At 27.0% G+C, this 25,842-nt stretch overlaps 5 protein-coding genes across 6 annotated transcripts; 4 read left to right on the top strand and 1 right to left on the bottom strand.

Annotated features, from left to right (window-relative positions):
• The first annotated feature begins 3,497 nt into the window (after positions 1-3,497).
• LOC107165841 (uncharacterized) lies at positions 3,498-9,652 on the top strand. The gene is made up of 10 exons (XM_015514246.2): positions 3,498-3,799; positions 4,334-4,568; positions 4,631-4,829; positions 4,883-5,059; positions 5,129-5,388; positions 5,460-5,671; positions 5,727-6,264; positions 6,331-6,591; positions 6,663-6,868; positions 7,550-9,652. The coding sequence occupies exons 2-10, from the start codon at positions 4,362-4,364 to the stop codon at positions 7,680-7,682; spliced, it is 2,193 nt and encodes a 730-aa protein (XP_015369732.1). The 5' UTR covers positions 3,498-3,799; positions 4,334-4,361; the 3' UTR covers positions 7,683-9,652.
• Positions 9,505-13,219, top strand: tow (target of wingless repressor). Its single transcript, XM_015514265.2, has 4 exons — positions 9,505-9,646; positions 10,854-11,025; positions 11,092-11,149; positions 11,236-13,219. The coding sequence occupies exons 1-4, from the start codon at positions 9,568-9,570 to the stop codon at positions 11,461-11,463; spliced, it is 537 nt and encodes a 178-aa protein (XP_015369751.1). The 5' UTR covers positions 9,505-9,567; the 3' UTR covers positions 11,464-13,219.
• A 2,947-nt stretch (positions 13,220-16,166) lies between these two features.
• On the top strand, positions 16,167-18,209 carry LOC107165854 (Surfeit locus protein 6). The gene is made up of 4 exons (XM_015514270.2): positions 16,167-16,559; positions 16,846-16,881; positions 16,951-17,028; positions 17,538-18,209. The coding sequence occupies exons 1-4, from the start codon at positions 16,451-16,453 to the stop codon at positions 18,140-18,142; spliced, it is 828 nt and encodes a 275-aa protein (XP_015369756.2). The 5' UTR covers positions 16,167-16,450; the 3' UTR covers positions 18,143-18,209.
• On the bottom strand, positions 18,153-21,715 carry Atg5 (autophagy protein 5). Of its 2 annotated transcripts, none has more exons than XM_089224039.1 (6): positions 21,541-21,715; positions 20,586-20,671; positions 18,905-19,030; positions 18,724-18,848; positions 18,469-18,669; positions 18,153-18,406 (listed from the first exon to the last, which is right to left on the bottom strand). In XM_089224039.1, the coding sequence occupies exons 1-6, from the start codon at positions 21,613-21,615 to the stop codon at positions 18,300-18,302; spliced, it is 720 nt and encodes a 239-aa protein (XP_089080165.1). In that variant the 5' UTR covers positions 21,616-21,715; the 3' UTR covers positions 18,153-18,299. The 2 variants fall into 2 exon arrangements, with proteins under 2 accessions (XP_089080165.1, XP_015369757.1); XM_015514271.2 differs by lacking the exon at positions 21,541-21,715 and adding an exon at positions 21,111-21,530.
• Positions 21,716-23,130: 1,415 nt separating this feature from the next.
• On the top strand, positions 23,131-24,578 carry LOC149057653 (zinc finger MYM-type protein 1-like). Its single transcript, XM_089222972.1, has 3 exons — positions 23,131-23,728; positions 23,806-24,074; positions 24,173-24,578. The coding sequence occupies exons 1-3, from the start codon at positions 23,683-23,685 to the stop codon at positions 24,548-24,550; spliced, it is 693 nt and encodes a 230-aa protein (XP_089079098.1). The 5' UTR covers positions 23,131-23,682; the 3' UTR covers positions 24,551-24,578.
• The last annotated feature ends 1,264 nt before the right edge of the window (positions 24,579-25,842 follow it).

A 25,842-nucleotide genomic window follows, 5' to 3' on the forward strand; every position in this document is an offset into this window, starting at 1 on the left:
AATTTCGAACCTACTTGATACTCACTTCTGTAAAATTCGCCAACATTGGTCATTATTTAAAAAACATACAAACTACTAATTTCAAAAATAAAAATTCAGATTCGACCGTATTTAAAACGATAAATGAAGAGAATATTTGATTCAGTTAAGACTGTTGAAAGTGAACCTTTTTTACGGGGCTGGACTTAGGCAATAATCTGTATAAATCGATGAGAGTCTCAACAAGCAGAAGAAAAATTCATCCAGTACCTAAGCCCTGATTTTAATTTTGAAACGTATTACTTAAATTTCTCATTATTTTTTTGATTATATGTGAGAAATGGATTGAAATTTATTGTATTGCTTAGCAAGTTACAAAATATTTTTTTTTTAATTTTACTTAATAATTAAGGGTTACTAAAAAAATAGGACAGAAAGTGAACAAATTCAAATATTTTTTCAAAATTAAAATTGTAATTCATGAATATTATTTTCTTTTGTTTATTAGTTTAAATGCATGAATAAACGACCCGTTTTTGGCAATCTTAAAGTCTGGAATTATGTTTAAATCAATTAGAGAACAAATTAGGTAATAGACCCAGTAGAGCTCTACCAATCATATCATTGATCTTTAAGGATGCGTTTGGACTATTAAAAAGATATTATTATTGAAAAACAGTGACCTCAAAACTGAATTGTATAATATAATGATTCGTTGGTGGCTTAATAATGCACAACCTTATATCAAAAGTTTAAAATTAACTTTTTATGCTACAATTATAACTGAGTATTACACACATTTTAATGCGATAAATTATTCGAGAGTAAAATATACGAATACTTACATAATAATTATGTTACGAACATTTTATATTAATAATATTGAAAACTTTTAACATTGTTAGCTGTTACCTAATTGATTTAATCATAATTCCAGATAGAATAATTCCATTCTTGTATCAATCATTAGAATTCGAAAATCGTAATTATATTCACCTAAACCAGACATATATTAATTTTAAAAAAAAATTCAAATTGGTAAAAAAAATCAATTAAATCTCCTTAATCAATAAAAAAAAGATAGGTTATAGATCAGTAAATCAGAAAAATGATATATTTATTGAGGATAAAATCAGAAAATTCAGAGCATAACATTTTGGTTTCCTAAAAAACCCCAAAAAAAAATTGTGATACCACAAATTGTACATCCATCTGTACCTGTACCTCAAAATCATTTGTATGATCATTAAAATCACCATAAATTTCTAGATTACCTATACTTACCAGTTTACCACGTTCTAAAGTGATTTTTAAATCACTTGGGTTTTTACGTGATTTATGCTGCATTATAAAACAAAATGAATGTGTTAAATTCACGAAAAAGAAACTTTGATAATAATTAATAATTTGTAAAGTATTTATATTCCAAATCAATTCATCTAATTTTATCTCTTTCATATTATTTCAATAATAGTTATAAATTAAATTAATATTATTAAATGATTAATTGTATAATATTATTAACTTAAAAGTCAATGCTGATGTAGTAGAAGTCAAAAATCTAATAAAAAGTCTAATCTTTATTCTATGGTAGAAGTGTGTGTCCCTGGAGTAAGAAAGTGGGAACAGGTGTATGTTTAAAACACTGGGATAGATAATATAATATAGTATATACTACATTTATAATTTATATGATGGCGTTAAAACGGCTTGAAATTAAATTGGTTTTAAATTCTTAAGCTGCATACTTTTAAAACGGTTTGCATTTTTAAAATACCATTTTAACGCTATCATATAAACATTATAAACGTAATAATATATTGGAGTGCGGACTTGGCCGTAAAAACCATCGAGTTTTTATGAAACACGTAAAAGTGAAATATGATATAAAATCACGTGGAGCAACAAACTTACTCAAAAAGCAACTATACAGGAAGAATGGTGTCGTTTAGTTAATCCAACCTCCAACCAATGCGTTTGAAAGTTTTTTAAGAGATATGCAAGACACATTTGTATACAATTATTATAATATCAATGACAACTGTAAAACTATAGAGTACAAGCTCCTGCAGTGATACATTTCAGAATACATTTTTTCACGTATAGGTACCTAGATGGCTAGACAGCATACGAGTATACGACACAATTAGTCATTTTTTGTAGAAAGCATTCGCCGATAGATAGCATACGACACGATGAGTACCTAAATATACACAAATAGCATAAATAGCCCATCTAAACACTATTAAAATTTTTTAAATATTGTCCAATACTTCTCTCAAATTATATTTCCTATGGTAATGGCGCTTTCTTATTTTCATACACGTAGTTCTAATTAGTTTAAACGATGTATATTCGTGGCTAAGTGCCCTAAATCCACATTCCCTGGATGCTAATTAGGAAAAAAAAAATTAAAGATAAACTGTATATTTTTTCTATTATATTCGACAATACTGTGTGTTTCATTTTTATGTAATTGACTTTCCTAGATCACAACAACAATTAAATAGTTGAATAGCTTTTTCTAGATGCTGTATTATTAATACCTAATAGCTTTTGAAGCCTTAATCAGATTACCTCTATTTACTGCATTCACAAAAGTAACGAGTGTATAAATGTTTAATTATTATTATTATCAGATTTATGATTTTCTACCAACATAAAACATAACACTATAACAGCACACTATTTTTTTCATCATACTTCTCACAATATATGTAGAAATATAACCCAAAACATCAAATCACATATTTTCTCTAAAAGTTTTTATATTACTTATTTGTGTAAATTTATATATATTAACTAGCTAACCCGATAGACATTGTCTTGAATAATAACACGAAAGGAAATAATATATGTATTATTACTGTTTATATTATCTATATCAGTGGTTTAAAATAAAATAAGTGGATTTTACTTTATTTGTGTAACTCAAAAATTAATAACCGAAGATAGGTACTTGAAATGTTTACAAAATATTTTATTTATATTAACATTTTCTTCATACATATATTATAAATATTTGAACGTATAATATTATTTATAACTATTTAAAGCATTGGAAATTTTCCAATTTTTTTAAAAAATATTGTAGATAAAATATTTTCACTTTGTAAAACAACTTGGATTTTTAATACAACATCCTCTTAAGTTGCTGCAATAGTAGTTAAAAAACATTTAAAAGATACTTACTACTAAACCATGATAATCTTATATGCATGTAACATTAAAATTTTGACGAAATTCTGAATGGAAAAAAATGAAGTCGGCAGAATGAAAACTGGCTATTGATGCGCAATCTCTTGACGGTGGATTTCTGTAATGGTTTCACAAAATAAAGCGCGCTTATTTTGAAATATTTGATAAGGACATAATTTTCTTATATAAATGTATTATAATGATGTTGTATACGAGTTTGAAAACCCCTGTATTTGGAGTTCAAAATAGTAAAGTTGGTATCATATATAATATATTTCATATAATCATATCTATAGCCGTGCTATTCACCGACTCACCAGTCACCACTGACCGATATATCAGAAGTTCACAGGCTACTTCATTCTCTTCTCCGACAGTCTTTTTAGAACATCTTTTTAATACGGCGCTCCTGACTTTTTTTCTAGATACTATAAAAATTCTATAGAGTAGAAAGTGTGTCTCTATTTCTCTAATAGACTTCAGAGACTGTTTGTTTACAATATTTTATTGTGTGTGTCAAATTGTTCACATGGGCAATTAATTAGCCTACAATAACTCCATCCATATTATATAGTATACCTAATATGATTCATGTCGTAGTTCCTGTCTCCTGTCGATAACGGTAATAGTAATAAACTAATAAATATTAAATAATGATTTCATAATAGTATTATCATTATCATTAAGCAATAAATATATTACAAAGTAAATAATAAATGTATTGTAATATATATTTAGTTATGATTATAATTTGTTAAATTAGCAATTTAATTAATTTAAATAATTCATGATTAACTGTAGGTATTAATTTAAAGAATTTTAAGTTGTGTTTCCTATCTCTAAAAGTACTTAATTTCGTTAAATTCTTATGTCAATCGTAAAAGCAAGTCTACATCACTCTTTTGTGTAATTAATTTGTCATTTATGAGTATGAGTACATAATAGGGACTTAAATTATTCATCTTTTTTGGCTCTCATACATATCAGTACATAACTCGGTTTGTTTATGCTTTTGGACTGTTTTTGTTTTGATTAATTCTATAGTTAATCAACATATATATTTATGGATAAGAATGAAAAAAATTGTCCTGCTCTTGTTGTCTTGTGTGTTTAATTCTGTGTTTATATATTTGACGATTTTATCTTATTGTTTTAGCTAAATTTTAAATAACTAAGATATCAAGATGCCTGCTTATTCTTTAATCGAATATAAGTTACGTCGATATTTTTATTTGGGACATGAATATTGTATATATGTTCCTCCTTCAATTCGAACTTCATTTTGGAGTCAAAATCATTATGATGATGTTACTGGTGTACGGATAATAGGAAAAATTGTTAAAAGAAATAAAGCTGAAGAGATTAATTCAATAGTTCCAGTAATTTTAAAGGTTAGTTATCATCAAGCTTACATTTATATTTTTAGAGTATTGTACAATATTATTAAATATAGATAAAAAAAGAAGATAAGCTTCTTGATGATCGGCTCCTGATTTTTGCATTGGCTGTGTGTGCCAAGTTTAATTTGAAACCATGTGAAAAAATGGTTGCTGATGCTTATGCAGCAGTCTCTACAATATGTACAGATGGATTAAAACTATTGATGTTTGTTAAATTCTGCCAAATAGCTATTGGTATTCTTTTTGATCAAGGTAAATATTTTTCAATATGTTAAACCCACAAAAATAACACACATTTTGTTTAGGATTTTTAACCAATACGTCTAATGGCCATGGCCGTGGTTTTACCAAATCTATGACTAACTGGTATTTAAATAGAGATCCATTACTAACTACAGAGCAAATAGTAAGGAATAAATGTTACGATGGTTGGAGTCATAAAGATGTGATGAAACTAATTCATCTTCACTCCGACGAACCATGTGATTTAATTTAAAAATAATTATTTTTATGTAGGTAATTGAATTATTAATGATTTAAATAAATTTTAGGTCGTATTATGTACATTACTTACACTTTGAGTGGTTTTGAAAAGGTTGAACAATTATTTGGATCTCAAATGAAAGATGTTTGTATTGACGATAGAGATGAAACATTTGAAAATAAGCAATTAAAATTTATTTACAACTTTTTAAATCAAGTAGAAAATATAAAAAAAATGGATGCATGTGCATTGCGGTATGAAATTGAATTAAATAGATGGGGTCATAAACCTGAAGTTATACCTCGAGAAATGCTAAAAAATCCTACTGTGAGTTTAATCGCCCTAGTTAAATCTAGTCTAACTAGTTTAATTTTAATGGGAATTAATATTTGTTTTAGATTTTAACTTCACTTGTTATGCATTTGTCATTGGAGAAAATTTTGGAGAATACATTTTTTTTTGCTAAAAACAGATTATTTCACAATTCAACACCTGATATAGGGCTTTGGGAGTATATTTTACGGTTCAACAATACAAGTCTATTAAAAAAATCTCAAATTCATCCAATTGAACCATTTATAGAATATGCTAAATATGCTAGAACAAGCAAGTAAGTAACATACAATTTACTTAAATGTATGTATTTTAAAATATAATAATTTCAGAAATATCTTAAAATTGCAAAATAATATAATGAAAAAGGAAGAAAACACTGAAACTGAATTAATTGATAGTAAATTAAAAGTGATAGTAGAGTTAAAAAAAACACCAGATAAAGAAAAAGTTGTTATTCAATCAACTGTAAAAAATGAAGGAGTCTTATTAAATGAAGAGACACAAACTCAAAATCAGAATGATCAAAAATGTAGTTCAGCTTCAAGTAGTCACAAAAATACACAACATCAAAAATCTGCACAAAATTTAAAAAAATCATCTGGCGGAACAACATTGGAGGAAAATCAAAAAGAACATCAAGTCCAATTAGCGGACAGTATCCATCGCTTATCAAATTTAAATATCAACAGTCAACAAAAAAATCTTGTATCAACAACAGAAGAAATAGGTGGTGATGTGATTCAATCACAAGTGAATGATATCAAACAAAAACAACCTAGTGTTTTGTATATGATGAAACCACTTCCAGTGTTAGAAGACAAACTGTTGACATTTTTATCTGAAGATCTGATAAAAAAAACTTGTGAAGTATTTATTTACAATTATTTTAAGTTCAAAAATTATAAATCTATTATTTTTATATATTTATTTTAGGTTTTAGACCCTTTAGGTCTTCGTATAATGATAACATATGACAGTCGAATACGTATGAAGAAATCCATGTGTGCATGTTCACGATTGGTCAGTGTGCATGAAGCTATTACATTGATAACATTGTCTTTAATTTACCCAGAAAAATTAGAAAATAAACCAACTGTATATGGTTTAAATTCAGATTTAAATTCATCTAAGAAGATTCAAATTGATTATAACCAACCTTTGACCTTTTCCTATTTAGAACCCATATTGTTTAAAGTAATTTTTTATTTTAACATAAATCATAAAACTTGTAATTATATTATATTTATTCAAATCTTTTTTTCTAGACACCTGATAGTAATGATGGTTTAAATTCAGTAGATTCTGACAACAAAGATATTCCTCAAGTGTATCCTCATCTTTCTTTTAAGTGGGCTAAAGACAACAATAAAGAATTTGATGTATTTGTATTTTTGGGAAATAACAAAATGAATTTGAAAGTATTTAAAAGTTATATGAAAGGATATACAGCACATTTTAAAATCCCAGTGAAGTAAGTATTAGCAAAATATTGAGTTATATTTCTACTGACTTTAATTTATTTAACAAAAAGATTTCTCACATTTTCTGTTTAATTGTTTGATGTAGATAATTTTAATTCATAATATGTTTTATTATCCAAGTAACTTTAGACTCAAAAACACATTACATTCTAAAGTGAAATTTTACTAAAGAATAAAATATTCACTGTTCAATATCGTATTGATTATTTTGATGTCATAACTGCAAAGAAGTTACAGTTCTTCTGTTTTTTAAGTGAAACTTAAGGATTCTTTACACTCAATTGTTCATTAATTAGGAATTACTTTAAGTGGTTGAGTGTGGTCTAGTCTAATCATCCCATGCGTTTATACACGAATTGGAGTTTAATAGTTTAATTTTTTTTCAATAATAGCTGTGGAATCCTGATTGAATCCGATATTAATTTTTATTGCTTTGTATAAGTTTTGTAAACTGTTTTAAATTCTTTGGTTTTGTCAATATCAGTTTTTTAGATATATTTTAATATACATTAATGCAAATTCAATGTTGGCAAATGAAAAAACCAAAGTTTTACCCGACTATTTATAAACCAGTTATTACCAGTTTGACACTATTTAAAATGTTTTGTACTTAGATCTTACTTAAGTTGGGTATTTATTAATTAAAACACAATATTTTTTATTTTTTTCAGAATTGTTTTAATTTGTCTGAATGGAAAACATTATGATCAAATAAATCTTGGCCGAAGAAATACTTTATTTATTATTGGCTTTGATAAAAATGTAGGCAAAATAATTAATTCTTTCATAAAGAATGATTTTTAAAAATTAAAATACATTATATTATTTTAAGATCAAGATAAATTCATTTTTAATTTATATTACTTATTCTTTTACAATTTATAAACAAACACTTGACTTAGTTTAATCTCTGTGGCTCTATAATAAGTAATAATACATATTCTGAATGAAAGAGCTTAATTTAGTTAATATAGTATTGTATTAAAATTTTCGAATGATAATATAATAATATCTAATATAGTAATAAACTGTTTTCCATAAGCAATACTCTAATCATGTTAATTATTTTTGTATTCCCCATTAAAACCATTAATGTTATATTATTATCTTTTCTACCAGATTGTTATAATGTTATTTTTACTAAATATGATATTATATAAAAACAATTTTTATTGTTGTGGAATTGAATTTATTTTTAGCTAAGCTTATTTCAATGAGGGTACTTTTAACCAAGTTAAATATTATTAAGTGTATTCAACTAAACAAGTTTTTTTTTGTAGAAGTAGTTTCTAAGCTGAATTTTTTCAATGTTATCAAGTAATTTCTTAGTTAATTAATTTTATTATTAATTTTTAAGCACTTTTTTTTTCTTATTAAAAACCCTAAGTATTTAAAATATTTGTTTTATAAGTTTTTTTATATAAAAAAAATGAATAATCAGAAATATTAAGAAGATGTAGACATACTGTTTATTTATTTTTATTATATAAAGTAAAATATAATACCTATGTAAAAATATAAAACTGATACATCAAACCCACAAAAATCTTATCCTCTATAATTTTTGTGATTTTACTCGATAATTACTTTAAAATCATAATATATTATATAAAATATTGTTTTATGATATAATAAAAGTAAATTGCGCACCATATTAAACGATACTAATCATAAGGCCTTTTTTGTATTTAAAGAAAATTAACAAACTATGATATACACAAAATGAAAAAATATGTTGACAAATATACATTACATTTAAGTTTTTCTTACTCAACTAATATTTATTAGCTAGTTATTTTGTTCCTATTTTAAACCATTGTATAGTGTGTCGTTTAATAATACCAGAGTGCATCAAAAAATTAATATTTTGTCATGCCTGGAGCAGTGGTCGCAAATGCTATCTTCAGTTAACGCAACTGAGCATAATAGCGTTAATAATACTGTTCTATGATAATAGCAGTCACTTGGAAACGCGATTTAAGATAGTATAAAGAATAATTAATAATTATTTCTTTTACTGTCGGTTTAGATACTATCTTTAAATAAAAAATCTTATAAATCGTGCTTGCAATTGCAAGTTGGAACTTAAAAGCTCACAACTCGCAGTGTGGCCGTTTGAGAAGATATTGTTCTGTGATAATATTTTGTTGTGTAACATTGTTTTCGTTTTTCATAATTTTGCTATCAAAATTAAATTATCAAAATAATCACCACAAGTTCACAACACGAATCACGATTGAGATTTGAGATATTAAGAAATAAAAATATTAGTTTTTAATAAAATTACAATCTTAGCGAATGTAATATATTATACATAATATAATTATATGTAATTACTATTTACTTATCGTATTCTCGTCATATTGTTCCTCATTTACCCGACTAAAGCATCCTGTTCGAGTGTTTGAACATTTTATTTGTATACTACGAAAATGCTTAAAATGTATTAATAAGACATCACCGTAACTAACTTTCCAAAATGTATAATACCTAATCTATAATTTTTAACTTTAAACCTCAAATGTAACTACGGTGTCTGTAGCTACTTTGTCACGACCAACAAGATGCATTTTTATCTTATACCTTGCCATATTTTTGACAAACAGTCACACAACATGCCTTCATTAGACGGTAAAACGAACAGGTACAGACCGTGAAGCGGTGGATACGATTTTGCTGTTTGCATAATATGGGCTGTGGTCCTAGTCATTTCGGAATCTCATATTCCAGAAAGACCAAGAAGAAAAAAAACAAGCACAAAGAATCCGGTAATGCATATTATTGTTTTCGTTTGAATTTTCTATATTTTACTCTTCACAATCCATAAACAAACATTTACTTCCTTATTTTATTTGTATGAGAATTAGAATATTACTCAATTTGAATTTTGAAAACTTGTGTTGTGTATCCTTTTACGCATTACACTATTACACTTTTATTTTAAATACTATAATATATAAATATATTATTAAGTAATTTTATTATCATGTATGTGTAGGTTATCATTAATCACCAGTTAGAGTATGTATTTTTAAATTAATCTACTTAAACATGTATTCAGGTGCATAGTCTGGATTTTTTCAGAGGGGTTGTTTTTATTTAATTTATATTGATGTATATTGTATTACATGCGGGAGGATTTACACACTTACTATTTTAATCATTAATATTCATATGTTATACCCATATATATTGTCTTCATCTCACATGTGTGTAATGTGCAGCAAATTTTATGCTTAGCAGATCACGTTTAGCTCCAATTGTTTAAAAATTAGAATGAATTGACTTCTTGTAAAATTTAAACGTAAGAGTATTAATTACATAATCTTGTGGACTTTTTATTATATTTTAATTTTGAAGTGAACTCTTAAGTATTTTAAGATTTACAAACAATTTACAATTTTAAAACACTTACAACTTGCTTCAACATTTTGTCTAATTAATTATCTTCCTTTAAATTTTATAAGAGGTTAATTCAGTAAATTACCTAAATATGTAGGTAACTGGTCCATTATTTCTAAAAGTCTACCATCAGAGATATTGAGAATGTTTAAAAACTGCTGTTATATACCATAAAACAAAGACTAACTAGTAATTTATATCTAAGTCTGGAAGATTAAAATAATAAATAAATGAGGTCCAGATAATAAAAATCATTGTCAAATCTTTATATTAGTATAATATGAACACAAAAATATTCCAAGCCAAAAAAATAGGACTGTCTAATTTTTTTTCTCTGAACTTTTTTATCTGGACTACAGTATAAATTACTTGCCAATCCCTATTATAAGCTTAACAATAATTAAAGAAATAAATTTCAAAGTTAAAAAGTTCCTAATAGAAACTTCTTATTATATAATTTGTATTGAAATAATTTATTTTGAATTTTACAAAACAAATTTAACAGTCAATTTTATGATGTATTTATAACCATAACACAACAAAAGTTTCTTATTAATAAACGTTTGTTTTTAGATGATGAAAAAAGTGAGGGTAGTGCTTATGAAAATCATGTTGAAGAACAAATACAGCTGACAAGTACACCGTCTGTAAACAACTTATGTGACATGTCTGAAATGGATGATTCAAGTCCACTACATCAACGTGTGTCAGGTCCACAGTCTTCCACTTCGTTATTTATCAATCCGTAAGTAACTAATTTTTTATTCATCATTAACTATTATAGAGTACTTATACATAATTCTATGTATAGACAATTATCTTCTAGTCAACTCAATTTCTTTAGAATGTTAGATGAAAAAATAGAAATGGTAAGTGATAATCAATCTTCTATATTCTTATTTTGAAAAAAAAAATATTATTATTTTCTATTAATACAATTTAAATTATATCTTAGGGCGCAGATTATACACAAACTATTGAAGAACAACGTTTGGAAAAAATTCATCGCACGCATGCATTATTAATGGAATGGGAACGAGCACGAATTCGCAATTCTCCAAAACCTTGCTCAAACTCTAGATCCCGTTTTATACGCAACCCACGACAACCACAATTTCGAGTTTCCCATTCGGTAGTTCAATTTGACCAAGAACTAGGTGCTTTCCATACTGAACTCTTATGAAGTACAAAATTTATTATTTATTTTAACATATTAATTGGAATTTTCATATTATTTTACATTTATTGGTAAAATATTGTTGAATGGTATTAATTTATTACAGTATTAATGATGGTTAAAATAATTTAGAGCAAATTAAAGAAGTTATTATTTACAGTTTTAAATAAAACTTGGACATCAGTAAAAATCTATTAAAAACTGACTATTATATAAGTACTGGTCAAAGTTCTCTATATTTTAACATAATTAAAAAAATTATTTTAACTAAATTTATTGTGATGATAATGCTTCTCAGACTGATCATCATTTATTGTTTTTTATTGCATATTGAATCTCTTTATAATAATATTTTAATATTTAAAATATTGTTTAATGTTATTGATGTTAAATGTTTATTATTTAAAAAAAAAATGCAGCTAATATTTTACCCATAAGACTTGAAATGTGCTATAATTTAAATATTATAAATAGTTATAATTTAGTTTAGTACTGTTTTTTTTCTAGTCTGTATATCATAGTCTTGTTATTAGATTAATTAAGTTTATATTTTAAATCATTACTTTATTTTAGTAAATTGGTGTGTGCAATATAACGTCTGACATACATTTTTTAATATTGTGTATTAGAATATGTCTGATAAACTATCACACTTATTTGATAAATTTTTAATACTGAATATATTATGCATGATTCCCAAAAAAATATGTATGTCCATTTGTTTTGTTGGTCAGTATTATATTAAAAAAATTGAGTTTAAATAAACATAAATCATTTAAATTTAAACAACTCACAAGTTAATTGTAAAATACAATCATGAGTAAGCTTATTAGAAATTTTCCTAGTCATTAAATATTAGAATTCTGTAAAGTATTTGTATTGTTTACTATTGTTACTTATTATTAATTATTAGCATTTAATTATTCACTGTAAGTGTAAGTCGTTTTGTTAAGTACATAGAAATATTTACTTGTAATCTAAACTATATATTATGTTAATTTAATTTCTTAAAAATGAAATATTTTAAGAAAAAGTAGTTAGTTCTGATTATATACCTTTATAATTTTTGCTTGGTAGTTTGTCATTAAATTACTAACTTTTGTGACTAATATTTATGTTTTTTTTTTTTTTTTTTTTATGAGTGTTATTTACATTCATTCATAATAATGTTGTGTTTTTATAAATGTAACTAATATCACTATAACGTATAGTGTTAAATTCAATTCTTACTAATATTTATTTAAAAGTGTATCTTAATTTTGGGCGATAATTTCATGATAATGTTTTCGAAAGTGGATTAAATTTATCAGATACTTAAATTGTATGTTCAACTATTGAATCTCAGTTGCTTTAGTTCATTACTATCTAGTTTATTTTAATGATGATAGTAAATTTGTGACATTGGTGTTTATTCATGCTATATTTACAATTTTTATTGATTTTATGTCATAAAGATAAAATTATCTATGCCCATGGCAAGCTATGCGTTAAGGTGTTACATTAAATTATTTAAGATAAAATTACATTTATTAAACTTAATACATATTTTTATTGTTGTATATTAAAATAAAACAAAGGCTGTGAGTCAGAGTAATTTCAAAGTTTTCCTTATATTTAACATGTATTTATTAATATATGACTGATTTTTTTTTGTCCTTTAATTTACCTAGATTAAATTAGTATTTTGTAAATAATAATTTACTCTCTCAAAAAATATAAATGTTTGTGGTTTTGTGTGTAAAATAAATTTTGTTTGGATTTGCTTTTGTTTTTATCAGTTGAAGCTTCAAATGTATGTATTTCTATCATTTTTTAATAATAAATAAATAATGAACTACGAGTGTCCAACAAATATGTATGTAAATTTAACATTTTTTGGTACTTTCTGTTATATTTATAAATCTTATAGACTATAAGGTCTGTGGTTATTTAAAGAAAAATGTAGTATGTCCCACACTACCATTCCAGGGATAAGGATACTACACCAAAATAATGACCAGTACATTTCTACTAGGTAACATTAACTATTATTAATTATTAACAATTATCCACAAAATAATAACACGATACATCAGTTTACATTCTACAGTTTAATATTATACTTAATGATTATAAATTTATAGTATTGATAAACAAATACAATTTAGAAAACAATAAATTTCATGTGGGTATGGTAATTAGCAGATATCTTTACGTTATCATTAAATTAAATTCAAACCACTCTCGTTATATTTGGTTAAAACTTAAAATTGTAAATCGACATAGATTTCAGATTATTAAGTTAACCCTATCTTATTTACAAATCTTTAATTATTATTAGAAAACTTTTCTGATATTACATTACATATATAACATGTTCAAGAGTGTTTTTTAATAGTGATTGGATAGTTAATTTTTCTAAGTGTAGCATTAAATGAATTGATCTTACGAAGATGTATTGATGTGTAATTCTTTTTGCTTGTAACTGTCAGTGTTGATACATTAAAATTTTATCAAATATTTGCATTAAATATTTTATGGTTTTTAAATAGGCACTATTAAAATACTTACTCGATTAAAAATTTAAAACAAGGTTTCTCATAAGTGGTTAATGCTGGAATTAAAAATAGACTAAAGTAGGTATTTATTTGAGATTTTCAAATTTATTCATTTATTTTAATTTTAATGTCTTGATAAAATACTAAATAGTTAAAGGATGAACACACTATATCCCTTTTCCCTTAGTTAACAATGAATCACCTCAATCAACCCTAATATGTCTAAAAACCATGGTTTATGAGGAATAAACAAATTCATAACGATACAGAAATCCCATCTCTCCAAGACCTAATAAAAACACAATTTAAAAATTTCCACACTCAAATTTAATTATTAACACTATATTACAAACACAAGGTAATTTTTAATTATTGAACGTAATCAAACTTGTAATACCATGTAAAATGCAGAAACATTTCAAATTAATTACATTGTTAAGGCTTAGTCAAAAATCTTGAACAAATAAAACAAGTTGAAACAGGAGCTATTGTTTTACCAACTTAATTAAGGCTACCTACCTACATAATTAAATTTTATAATTATATAGATCAGTTGTTAACCTATTTGCCTATTTTATACCTGTATACCTCCTAACGTGAATGATTAACAAGTTGTTCACACCGTTCTAAATGGTAGGTCGGTATTACCTCAAAAGTCAGTTGGTAATAAGTTATTACTAATAACTAATAAAATTACAATATCATATGCCATATTGTATATTTGTATATGTGTATAGCCAACACTCCAACAGGCACATTGGACGCCCACACATTAGGTACAGAGATATAATGACCTATGAGCAGAAGATAGGCAAAGTCAAAAAGTGATTGACCCAAATATCATTCAATTGAATATTTGAATTGTCTCGCTTTTTTTCAATAAAACGATTAAAATTATGTCAATTACATAATGATAAACTAAATTGAATATCGTTGTAAGATAATCTTAGTAAATTTTAACCGTTGTTTATCTAGATGTATAAAAATATTGCTAGCATAAATACAGTAAACAGATTTAACACTCAGTTAGAGACATCCATAATAAGAGGTAGGATTTTTAACGGGCTACGAAGAGCACGGCCACACGGGTTCAGCTAATATGTCATATTTGCGGTCCTATAGGTCACAATGTTACATACTTAAGGAATTCCCAAATTCATTTAACGCTCAATTTAGAATCTAAATTGTTCACCCGGATTGTGAAGAGGTTAGAGGCTGAGAAGACGAGTCAATGACTCCCCTCAAAATTAAGACATCTGATGCACTTTGCCAGTTTGCCACCCTATCCCGAATAAGACATAGGTAGTAAGTTATAAGGGCCGTTCTTACAATGTCCGGTTAAGTGTCGGTTAAGACTAACCGGTAGAATTCTATCGGTTAACTCATGATAAATTCTTCCGATTAGGTAAACATTTTAATATTTGAAACATAGACATAGAGACATATAGACTAATATAATTATAAATAATTACTCTAATACTCTATAATTTGAAATCTATGAAAAACAGAAATAGAGAAAGACTGAAAGACTGAAAGACACCCTACTCCTAATGCGGCCCTCACACGATCAATATTACTGACACTATGAATATTGACAGTATTTACTTTACTGACAGTATAGTCCTCAAACGGTCATTACAAATTACAGTCAATACTCAGTATTTTTTACTTTCACAGTAGTTCAGATCGATTGTTGTCTATTGATATTGTATATTGTCGTTAATTTTTTTCAATTTTTTCCGAAAATTGCTTCTTAATGTATTAATTTTTTTTTTTACATCTTCAATTGTAGAGTCATTTTTCAAATGTTTATAATAAACTAAGAGTTTTTTATAGGCAGAATTTTTTTTATCTCTATTGGAGTACTCTTTACAACGAACATCCCACAATTCGGGCAATTGTTTGTACTTTAAAATAAAATCACGCAAAATGGACCGATCGCGGCATTCGCGGGTTGTGATTTCACTTCCGTCATCCATCGCTGCGATGTCAATACTGACGAAGTGTCAATATCGACCTCACACTATCAATATTATCATCAGTAAACAAATACTGACGACTCGATATCCGAATTTTTCATCAGTCATCAGTATCGTTTTTCCATACTGACAGTACATCAGTACTCACATTACACGATCAATAATACTGTCAGTATCAAAAATACTGTCAGTAAAATTGATCGTGTGAGGGCCGCTTTAGATAGTTGGATCATGTACATATATACATATGATCTAAGAAGACACCTGAGTTGGTAAATTGTACAGTGTGTCTTTGTATTGTGTAAGAATTCTTATAATATGTACTTGAAAAATGAACGTTGTCGACAGTGGTGATAAAAATAAATGATAACAGAATACTGAGCATTAAAAATGTGTGTTATTCTTTTGAAATAACTAAGTTTAACAATTACTGACAACTATTGAACTTCAAAATTTTTGACGTATAAATAGCTAATAATGTTGTCGTTAAACCAAGACGATGTGAAAAGTCTTTTCAATAAAGAATTCGATTTCGTCAGCGCCATCCTAAATCAAGTGAAACTGCCGGAGCGCGTAGAAGACTCAGGTACATTTTTTAATAAACATGTGCATTTTCAATTTTCATGACCAAAAAATACTACTGTACTGACATACAAAAAAATGCATTAGAATCAAATGATATTAGTAAGATCATTTTGGTCTCGAGTAGCTGATATTATTAAAATTTATATTCTGTGCATGCAATGTGACTAATTCATAACGTGAGTTTATTAGATCAATGTGATGGTTGACATCCATCCTAAACTTGAGTGTGCCTTTTATGAATCACTAATTGTGTGGTAATTTATTTTTATGTATATATTTTTTTTCAGATTCAGAAGTAAGCGATACTAATGAAAAAGTCAGAAGTAAGCTTTGCTTTTTTTTTTATTATTTACATATTTTAAGTATGTTTTTGACTGTATGATTTTGCTTAGAGCCAATACTTGCAAGTGATGAAATAAACAGAGCCCAAAGCTTAGACGAACTACACACAAGACTGGCTGCAATAAGAGGTAATGAATATAAGTGTAGATATTTAACATCAGAATTTTATTTATTTTGCTATTATTTTATGAAAAAATATTATTCATTTGACTTAAAATTGTAAGATAGTACTGTATTTTTTGTGTTATTTCCAGCTACTAGTTACTAAAAGAGTGTGGTTCAAACCATGTAATATTTTCATTTTTATCAATACTATTCTCTTTAGACATTTTTTAAGTTACCTCATATTAAAAATTAAAATGTAAACATTTTAAAATGGTTTTGGTGGTGAAAAATGTTGTACAGTTGGTAGTGTTAGTACATAAATTGTTTTTACTCTATCATTATAAATTAAGTTTGGTGTTACTTAAAAAGTAGAAATGTATGTAGCTGTCATCAATCAATTATGATAACTGTAATAGCCAGTGGCAGGTATAATAACTTAAGTCAAGTGATTAATGTTATGAATCAAATATCAATTGTACACATAATAATACAGGTAATTAAAACGAATATAATTTTTTTAACTTTTATTTAGAGAAAAAATATACTTACCGAGGAAAAATAATCAAAAATAAACTTCAAAATAAGATTAAGAGAAAAAAAAAGGTACACGAAAAAATAAAGGGTGAAAAAAAACCAAATGACAGTGTTGAAAAAACAAATGAAAAGCCTCCTAAAGTAAATGGTACTAATAGCAAGCCTAAATTAGTATTCAATCGTATAAATTTCTTAGGAGAACAAACTGAAATAGCTCCAGCTCCAACTAGTACAAATGCAAAGGTGGCTTTAGATGAAATTAAAACAAAGCAACAATTGTATAATGAACTTGAAAAGTCAGGTGAAACTGAAAAGGCCAAAAAGTTAAAGGAACGCGATGCTTGGAATAACGTCTTGGCTAAAGCTGAAGGAGTAAAAGTTAAAGATAATGTGGAGTTATTAAAAAAGACTATAGCCAGAAAAGAAAGACAGAAAAAGGTTAGTAAAACAAAATGGGAAGAAAGAAAAATTACCCTAGAAAAGACCAAGAAAGAAAAGCAAGAAAAACGTACAAATAATTTATTGAAAAAGAAACAAGAAAAAAAGGAAAAAATAAAAAAGAAAGCAATAAAAAAAGGCAGATTTGTGCCAGGTATAAATTAGTAAAAAAAAATTTTAAGTTTGTAAAAAATTGGTGATCTTATTAAAAATTATAAAATTATCAATATTATTTCATATTTTATTATTATTATTTTTTTTTTTTTTTTAACACAATAATATGTAATATAATATATTATTATATTAATTGTTCTTATATTTATTAGATAACAACTAAATGTAAAAAATTATCAAGGTAACTCATGTGTTCACTCATCCATTGAACTGGCGTTTCATGAGGTATACATATGCCATGAGTAAATACTTTAGCTGAAAACAAAAAACATTTTTCAATATTGAAACAAGTTTTTAAATTCTATAAACAAACTTACGGTTATCTACCGATGGATAATTCAGTTTTATCAGTTCTCCCAAAGTTAAATGATTTCCATCATCTGAAACTGGCTTAACTAGTGTTTGTGTCATAACTGATGATCCTGATCGATAAAAATGAACAGGTATGTGTTTGAAATGACTTCCTTCAGATGGTTCCATTAGTTTTTTATTCTCTGACCAAAACTGATCGAATTTGTCTAAAATGTAATATTTTGTTATTTTATAAACTAATATTTAAAAAAAAAAACCACCATTAAGTAGTCCAGTCCATAATTGATTGTGCTGATGTCGCTGCATAGTTGAAAATACTTGACTTCTGTGTTTTAACATATCAGCTTCTTTCATAGATGACATAAAATTAGATTCTACAGATTCTCTATAAAAATAATTAATTAATTATCCGTGAGATACATTTAACATAAATTATCTTACCGGCATGAGCATCGTAATAGTTGATCTTCAGGAAAATTATCAAAGTGAACAGTTATTTGCCATGGTAAATCAACTTGTTTATTATCGATTGTAAAGAGATCATATAGAACACCAATAGGATAATTCCTATATAAATTAAGAACTATTAATAACAATATTTTTGCCAATGATTACTAAAATCATTATTAACAAAAATGTATACTTCTAATAAAAAAAATTATTATTGTTGTTGATTTATATTGTAGAGTATAGATAATATCAACTGTACAAATATACATATTATTTCATCAAATCAATAACACTGATGGACAAGAAGAATTGCATTAGGTAACTACTGATAGAAATAAGATTTTTTTCAGAAAAAACAATTGTTTGTAGGTTGACCCTTGATGGGCTGTGTGATGTAATTTGACTACTCAATTACCACTAATTCAGCCATAATAATAATAAAAGATAAAACAATTAGATATAATGTGTTACTCTAAGAATATAAGTGTAATGAATCATTTCAAATGGCCAAGACATAATGATTTTATTTTGTTTAAAATAAAACTCCTCTTTCCTTTGAACACCATATTGATATCACTGTTGGTAGAGCGTTAAAAATTCTGGGGTTTTTAAAGCGCAACACTAGTCTTTTCACATCCGCTCTTTGTCTTTGTTCGCTCTGTCTTAGAATATGGCACAGTTATATGGTCCCCATATCTAACTAAAGACCAATTACGTTTAGAGCGAGTCCAAAACTGCTTCCTTTCCTACGCTGCATTTAAACTCAACATTGATCACCCACCCCATGATTACCAATCAGTCAGAACTTCCTTAAATATCCCTACTCTTGCTTCTCGCCGTGTAGATGCTAATCTCTCCTTTATCACCTCTCTCATAAACAGTACAATAGATGCCCATGACCTTCTGTCCTCTATGTCTTTCCATGTTCCTGTACATTTCACTAGAAATCACTCCCTATACCTTGTCTCCTCTCACCGTACTAATTACTCCCATAATAACCCGTTAGATAGAATGCTTCGCCTACTCAATAGCTCCTGATCAGTAGCTGACTATGTTTATGTTTATCTCCACTGATTGTTTTCGACTTTAGTTTTACTTTACTTTAGCTTATACTCCTTATAGCTTAACACTGTTTAATATAAGTTTAAACTTAAGTCTTTAATTATAACTATACTACTTTCCATGTATATTATTTCATTACTATCTTTTCTTGTTAATCTACTAATATTATTGCAATGTATCTATAAATTGCCGTTTGGTGTTAAATAAATAAATATGTATCATAAGTTATAAGATATAAGGTATCATATTACAACATTTAAGTTTTTATTAAAAAAAATATAACTAAATAATGTCAATCATTTAGCTGGTCTTAGCCCTTAGAGTAGGGAATACACACCCAGTTGGTCAAGTTCTGTATAAATAACAGTGAAAAATATTTGTATTACCTACATGCTACATGGCTATAGATATATCAATTATCAAATAAATATTACATATATACATATTGTAAATTACATGACGTGAAGTTTAATAAGAAAACAAGGTAAGTATAAATTTCAAAGTTGTGAATTATAATATATTGAATACTGATGTTTTTAACTTAATGAAACATAAATCATAAGCAAATTGAAATATCTTTATTTTGATTAGTATTAATATAATAACTTACCATTTTAATGGAATATTCTTAAATTCTAACCACATTTCCATTTCTTGTTTTTCAGGATCCACATGTTTCACAAAATGTTTTTTTACCTTAGGAAGAAGTAAATCAGATTTTAACCAATTTATAATTTATACAAGCTAGCAGAATAAATGATAAAATAAGCTAATAAAGCTTGATTGTAAAATACTCAATTTACACAAGGCTAATATTACAAGGTAGCGTTAAACGAGAATCTCTAACTTCACGTAGAAACATCTAACTTTGTTACTAAGCCAGTGAAGCTACCATCCTCAAGTCAAGATGTTAAAGTTTTGTACAAAAAATCTGTGTCCAAAAATAGACAAAATATTGTATAAGATGTATTTTAACTAAATGTATTTATAATTAAACTACAGTACCACAGTACATGGCCATCAAAAGAAAAAGTATACATTGTTGAATGTGTTCCATGGTCTATGACCAATAATCCGCAGACAATAGCATTTAGTAGGTACCTATGGATTGTATTCATATTGTTCAAAAACTTACTTTATCACAGACCAATGGAAAGTAACTCATCCTAGGTACCATCAAGTAAAACGGCTCTGGATTTTGTATACCATGAATTTCTTGTTCATCTAATTGAAAGCATACAGCTAACTTCCCATTCCATAAATAATGAAGGATGTCTGTATCGTTTGCCATTAGAAACGAAACGGTTTTAATGAATCATTCAATAAAAATTTTAATTACGACGTCTTCTATTCTGCGCAGCTACTATCGGTAATTAATTAGTACCTTTATAAACATTTTTTTGATTTTCTAGAAATACTCTAGTTCTCTACCATAATACTACTATTATAATTTTCGAGACTATAAAATTGAAAATATTAATGTCGGTGGTGTATACAAATTACAAATTAGACGTAGAGTCCAATATAAACGTAGGTGCAATTGCGTTATCTATATTAAGTCTTACCTCTCTTATCATTTTTCGGACAACTACTGCAGCTGTCTGCTGATCTCTCGCAAAAAACATTGATATTAAACTCATTAAAGAATAATATCTCTGCAAAAAAACAATAATTGCTGTGTTCAAATAGTAAATATTAGGTAACTAAACTATACTTGTTGATTATCAACGTAGCTACTCCTACGGTTTTCTAACCACAATGAAAATTTTCAAATATTTGTGTACCACACTACCACATACATAATATCAATTGCATGATTTTACGATTCATTGATATTGACTTATTAAGCCATAATTCATATTCATATAAGTTATTGTTATTACCAATAATAAATAGATATAATATGATGATATTATTTTTACCCATGATCGTGGGTTACCTAGCTATAATTGCGATGCGATAATTAATCAAAACTTAGTTCAACCTATAAGTAGGCAGAGGCGCCGACTTATAGATATTAGCGCGGGGGCAAACTCTTCTATCACAGATTATATAATCTGTGCTTCTATTAAGAGGACGTGATACCCGCATGTGCTGTCTCTGTCTTACAAGTGCATTATATGGTAAATTTTACGTTCAACAGAACACGTGTAGCTCCGTTTGCTTAAAAATTAGAGTGAATTGACCTCTTATAAAATTTAAAGGTATGATTGTTATCTATTTAGTCAACCTCATATGCTTTTTAATATATTTAAATTTTAAAGGAAGTTATGAGTATTTTAAGATACACAAAAAGTTCACAATTTTAAAATACTCATAACTCGCTTTAAATTTGATATAAAATAAAAAGCATGTGAGGTTGTCTAGATAATAATCTTACCTTTAAATTTTATAAGAGGTCAGTTCACTCTAATTTTTAAGTTAACGGAGCTACACGTGTTCTGCTGAGCGAAAAATGTACCATGTTATGCATTTGTAAGACGGAGACAACACATGCGGGTATCACGTCCTCTTAAGTGAAAAAAAATTCTGTAGTATGCTGTAGTTTACTTACCGGGAGGAGTAATTACCAAATTGTCCCTTAACTCTATTTTAATACTCCTCTATGGTGCTATAAATATATTTGTTTATAATTTATAAATAATATTATTTGAATTGAAAATTTTTAGTTTATATACTATAATGGTAATAAAATCAGTTCCGTCTCTATATTTCGTGAAAAATTGAAATGACATATATTTTTAGACAAAATATAAAACCAAATAGTAGTGAGCGTCGAGCGATCTATAGTATTTATAGATCATATTTAGGTAATATACAAATATACAATCGTCGATGTTCTAATGAATATTTTCATGTTATAATCTGATATTTTAACCAAATAATTATTATTGTACACAACGGGGCACGGGGGCGAAATAATACTTTTGCCCCCTTTGCCCCCGCGGAGTCGGCGCCTATATTAGTAGGTAATAGACTAAGATTATTATATCGTATATAAACTACAGGTAATAGTATAAGTAATACATCAAGCATGACATAGGCGGACATCGGGGGGGGCTTAGGGGGGCTTAGCCCCCCTAAATATTTTAATAGCCCCCTCAAAATCGAAATTTAATTATTAATGTTATTCGTTGATTTAATTATTATGTTTTCGTTTTATTTGAAAATCGTAAAATAATATTTAACCAACAAATGACGCTAATATAATATCATTAAAAATCTTAGAATATATAGCCATCAAACAATCAAATCCACCGCCACCAACAACTGACCGAATTCATTTAATTTACGAACACGCGGTCACGCGGATATCCCATAGACGACGCGTTATCACGTCTTATCGGTATGCTAGGCGGCGGTTAGGTTACTCATGATAGAAACGGTCTCTCACGTGCCGCGCTGACATTCTGATAATAATAATTATTATTATTAATTAGTGTATAATCACAGATATATAAAAATTTTTATATATCTGTGTGTATAAAAATTGTTTAGGTTTCAACGTTTTTGTGGTTATGACAATTGAGTATTGACGCCATTGACGGTTAATATTGTTGAATACGAGTATACAACTATAATAATACTATAATAGTTTAATTGGTAGTTCGGTTGACTCGGTTGAGTGTCTTATCAAAGGTATCATTGCTTCTTTTGAAAATTTAAGAACATCTGTAGGGTTTTCTGAACTTTGGAGTGAGATATCAATGTTTTTGAATGAACATAACATATTGATTGAAATTCCATCTCTAGGTAAATATCAAATATTTTATATAGGTACAGGTATTAAAATAAATTAATGTTTCAATATTATGCTTACTGTCATATAGGATCAAAAAGAAAAAGAATGGGGCCAAAAACTTTAAAAAATTATATTGTCAATACATCTACTAGTGACCAATATATATCTAATGAAAAAACAAAACAGTCTACTGCAGAAGATTATTTCAGGACTAATTTTTTTTATTCTGTCTTGGATGTAGTTATTACAAATTTTAAAAAACGATTTTCACCAGAAAGTCTAATGATGGCTTCATCTATTGATAATTTTTTCGAGTTGAACTTTAATGATAGTCTTCATTTCATTAGCCATTATCATGTAAATATCTAAAATGATATTAAAATATTGCTTCATAAATAACAGTATTGATAATTTCATATATAATTATTAGTATATTATTTTATATTTATGTTTAGTCTTTAGTGGATGTGTCCAAAGAATGTCTTAATTCAGAAATGACAGTGGCCAAAAATGTTGTACTTCAAAATATTGGTTATGATGTGAATTTTAATATTGATGATGTTTTAAGAGTTTTGTCAGAAAACAAAACCATATTCCCTAATTTGCAAAAACTATTTATAATAGCATTAACAATACCAATTAGTTCAGCTACTTGCGAAAGAAGTTTCAGTGCAATGAGGAAAATAAAAACATGGTTAAGAACATCGATGCTTCAGGATAGATTCAGCGATCTTTCTATACTATATATTGAAAAAGACATGTCTAAAAATATAAATAGCAATGATATTTTGAATATTTTTGCCGATAAAAATAGATATTTGTTATTAAAATAAAATATTAATTATTTTTAAATTTACCTTATTTAGTGTTTTTTTTTTTTTTTAATACAAATTAAAAATATCAATATTTGTATTAGTTATATGTTTATAGCATGTGGGGGTGCGGGGGCGAAGCCCCTGCGGTCCACTTTACATTGGATTATTATAGCCCCCCTAAAAATTGAACCAAATGTCCGCCTATGAAGCATGATCATCCTTTTTTAAATAATAAATATTAAATACAGACAAATATTTATTCAAAATCTGATTTTTAGAATTTTTTAGTATTGAGACCTCTATACTTTTTGTTCCAAATTCTTGAATTGTTTTACGCTTATTATACTACTTAAATATAGTGCTATATGCTTATTTAGGCACAATTAGCATTTGTAATTTTTTGGAGGGAGATGGCTAAACCTTTAATCACTTTACTACTTGCTGTATAACCTGCTGTTGAGACACAAAGCACAGAATAGATTAAATTTAAATTTAATCTATATTCTGTGCACAAACTTCCATTTTCAATTAAGAACCCCTTTTTCTATCGTAAATTATTTAGAGGCTTTTTTTTTAAATTTTAATGTAGGTACCTACCTAGCTCAAAATTCAAACGAGAAGTTTAGAGTTATTTAACTTAATGTAGAAGTTACGGGCAAAAGTCGAAATCGGGTAAACCTCTGAACTGCCCGTGCAAAACGCAAATCGTCCACAATCCTTGAGCAAAGTGTCATATTTAGCTTTTGCCCGGGCAAACCTAGTTGAGACCAACCTCATTTGGGCAAAACCGTTTAATGGCTTTATTGGAAAGCCCAAAGTATTAATATTAAATGTAAATATTTATTTATATCGTACGTATATAGTTATTATAATTGTATGATAATATTTATTTAAAATATTGTATGCCAATTATATGATGGTAGATGATCTGACAATAATAAATTAACAAGATTAGGCCCGATGGTAATTTCAAAATGTTAGTGCGACTACCAAAATTTATTAATATATATGAATACTATAGATAATAATTTGTAAAAATGATCTAAGAATAATAAATACTTGATCCAACATTAAGTTAATTCTATGTTTTTGTAAAATTATACTTTTAAAGACTATTACATCCTTAGTATAATCATATTAATAAGTTGGTACCTATAACTATATAAGAACTATCTTTAATAGCTATATTATAAGCCTATATTTATTCTAATTTTGAATTGCGGGTAGGTATATCTACCAAAAGGGTACCTATACCAACATCCACATTGGCGTCCGCAGGGCTGCCCCCCCATTGCCGTATTATTGTTTTT

The sequence above is a fragment of the Diuraphis noxia genome, unplaced genomic scaffold (genome assembly GCF_037042655.1).
Source record: "Diuraphis noxia isolate RWA-SAM2 unplaced genomic scaffold, SU_Dnox_SAM2 contig0003, whole genome shotgun sequence".
NCBI classification, from domain to species: domain Eukaryota; kingdom Metazoa; phylum Arthropoda; class Insecta; order Hemiptera; family Aphididae; genus Diuraphis; species Diuraphis noxia.

Coding starts and splice junctions, on each gene's coding strand:
- LOC149057653 (XM_089222972.1), top strand. CDS start 23,683: ATGTTTTTGAATGAACATAACATATTGATTGAAATTCCATCTCTAG. Junction 23,729..23,805: donor GATTGAAATTCCATCTCTAG/GTAAATATCAAA, acceptor ACTGTCATATAG/GATCAAAAAGAAAAAGAATG. Junction 24,075..24,172: donor ATTTCATTAGCCATTATCAT/GTAAATATCTAA, acceptor ATTTATGTTTAG/TCTTTAGTGGATGTGTCCAA.
- LOC107165841 (XM_015514246.2), top strand. CDS start 4,362: ATGCCTGCTTATTCTTTAATCGAATATAAGTTACGTCGATATTTTTAT. Junction 5,389..5,459: donor AAATGCTAAAAAATCCTACT/GTGAGTTTAATC, acceptor TATTTGTTTTAG/ATTTTAACTTCACTTGTTAT. Junction 5,672..5,726: donor AAATATGCTAGAACAAGCAA/GTAAGTAACATA, acceptor TAATAATTTCAG/AAATATCTTAAAATTGCAAA.
- LOC107165854 (XM_015514270.2), top strand. CDS start 16,451: ATGTTGTCGTTAAACCAAGACGATGTGAAAAGTCTTTTCAATAAAGAA. Junction 16,560..16,845: donor GGAGCGCGTAGAAGACTCAG/GTACATTTTTTA, acceptor ATTTTTTTTCAG/ATTCAGAAGTAAGCGATACT. Junction 16,882..16,950: donor TACTAATGAAAAAGTCAGAA/GTAAGCTTTGCT, acceptor GATTTTGCTTAG/AGCCAATACTTGCAAGTGAT.
- Atg5 (XM_015514271.2), bottom strand. CDS start 21,266: ATGGCAAACGATACAGACATCCTTCATTATTTATGGAATGGGAAGTTA. Junction 20,672..21,110: donor TTCCATTGGTCTGTGATAAA/GTAAGTTTTTGA, acceptor CTTCTTCCTAAG/GTAAAAAAACATTTTGTGAA. Junction 18,670..18,723: donor ATGGACTGGACTACTTAATG/GTGGTTTTTTTT, acceptor ATTACATTTTAG/ACAAATTCGATCAGTTTTGG.
- tow (XM_015514265.2), top strand. CDS start 9,568: ATGGGCTGTGGTCCTAGTCATTTCGGAATCTCATATTCCAGAAAGACC. Junction 9,647..10,853: donor AAACAAGCACAAAGAATCCG/GTAATGCATATT, acceptor GTTTGTTTTTAG/ATGATGAAAAAAGTGAGGGT. Junction 11,026..11,091: donor ACTTCGTTATTTATCAATCC/GTAAGTAACTAA, acceptor TTCTATGTATAG/ACAATTATCTTCTAGTCAAC.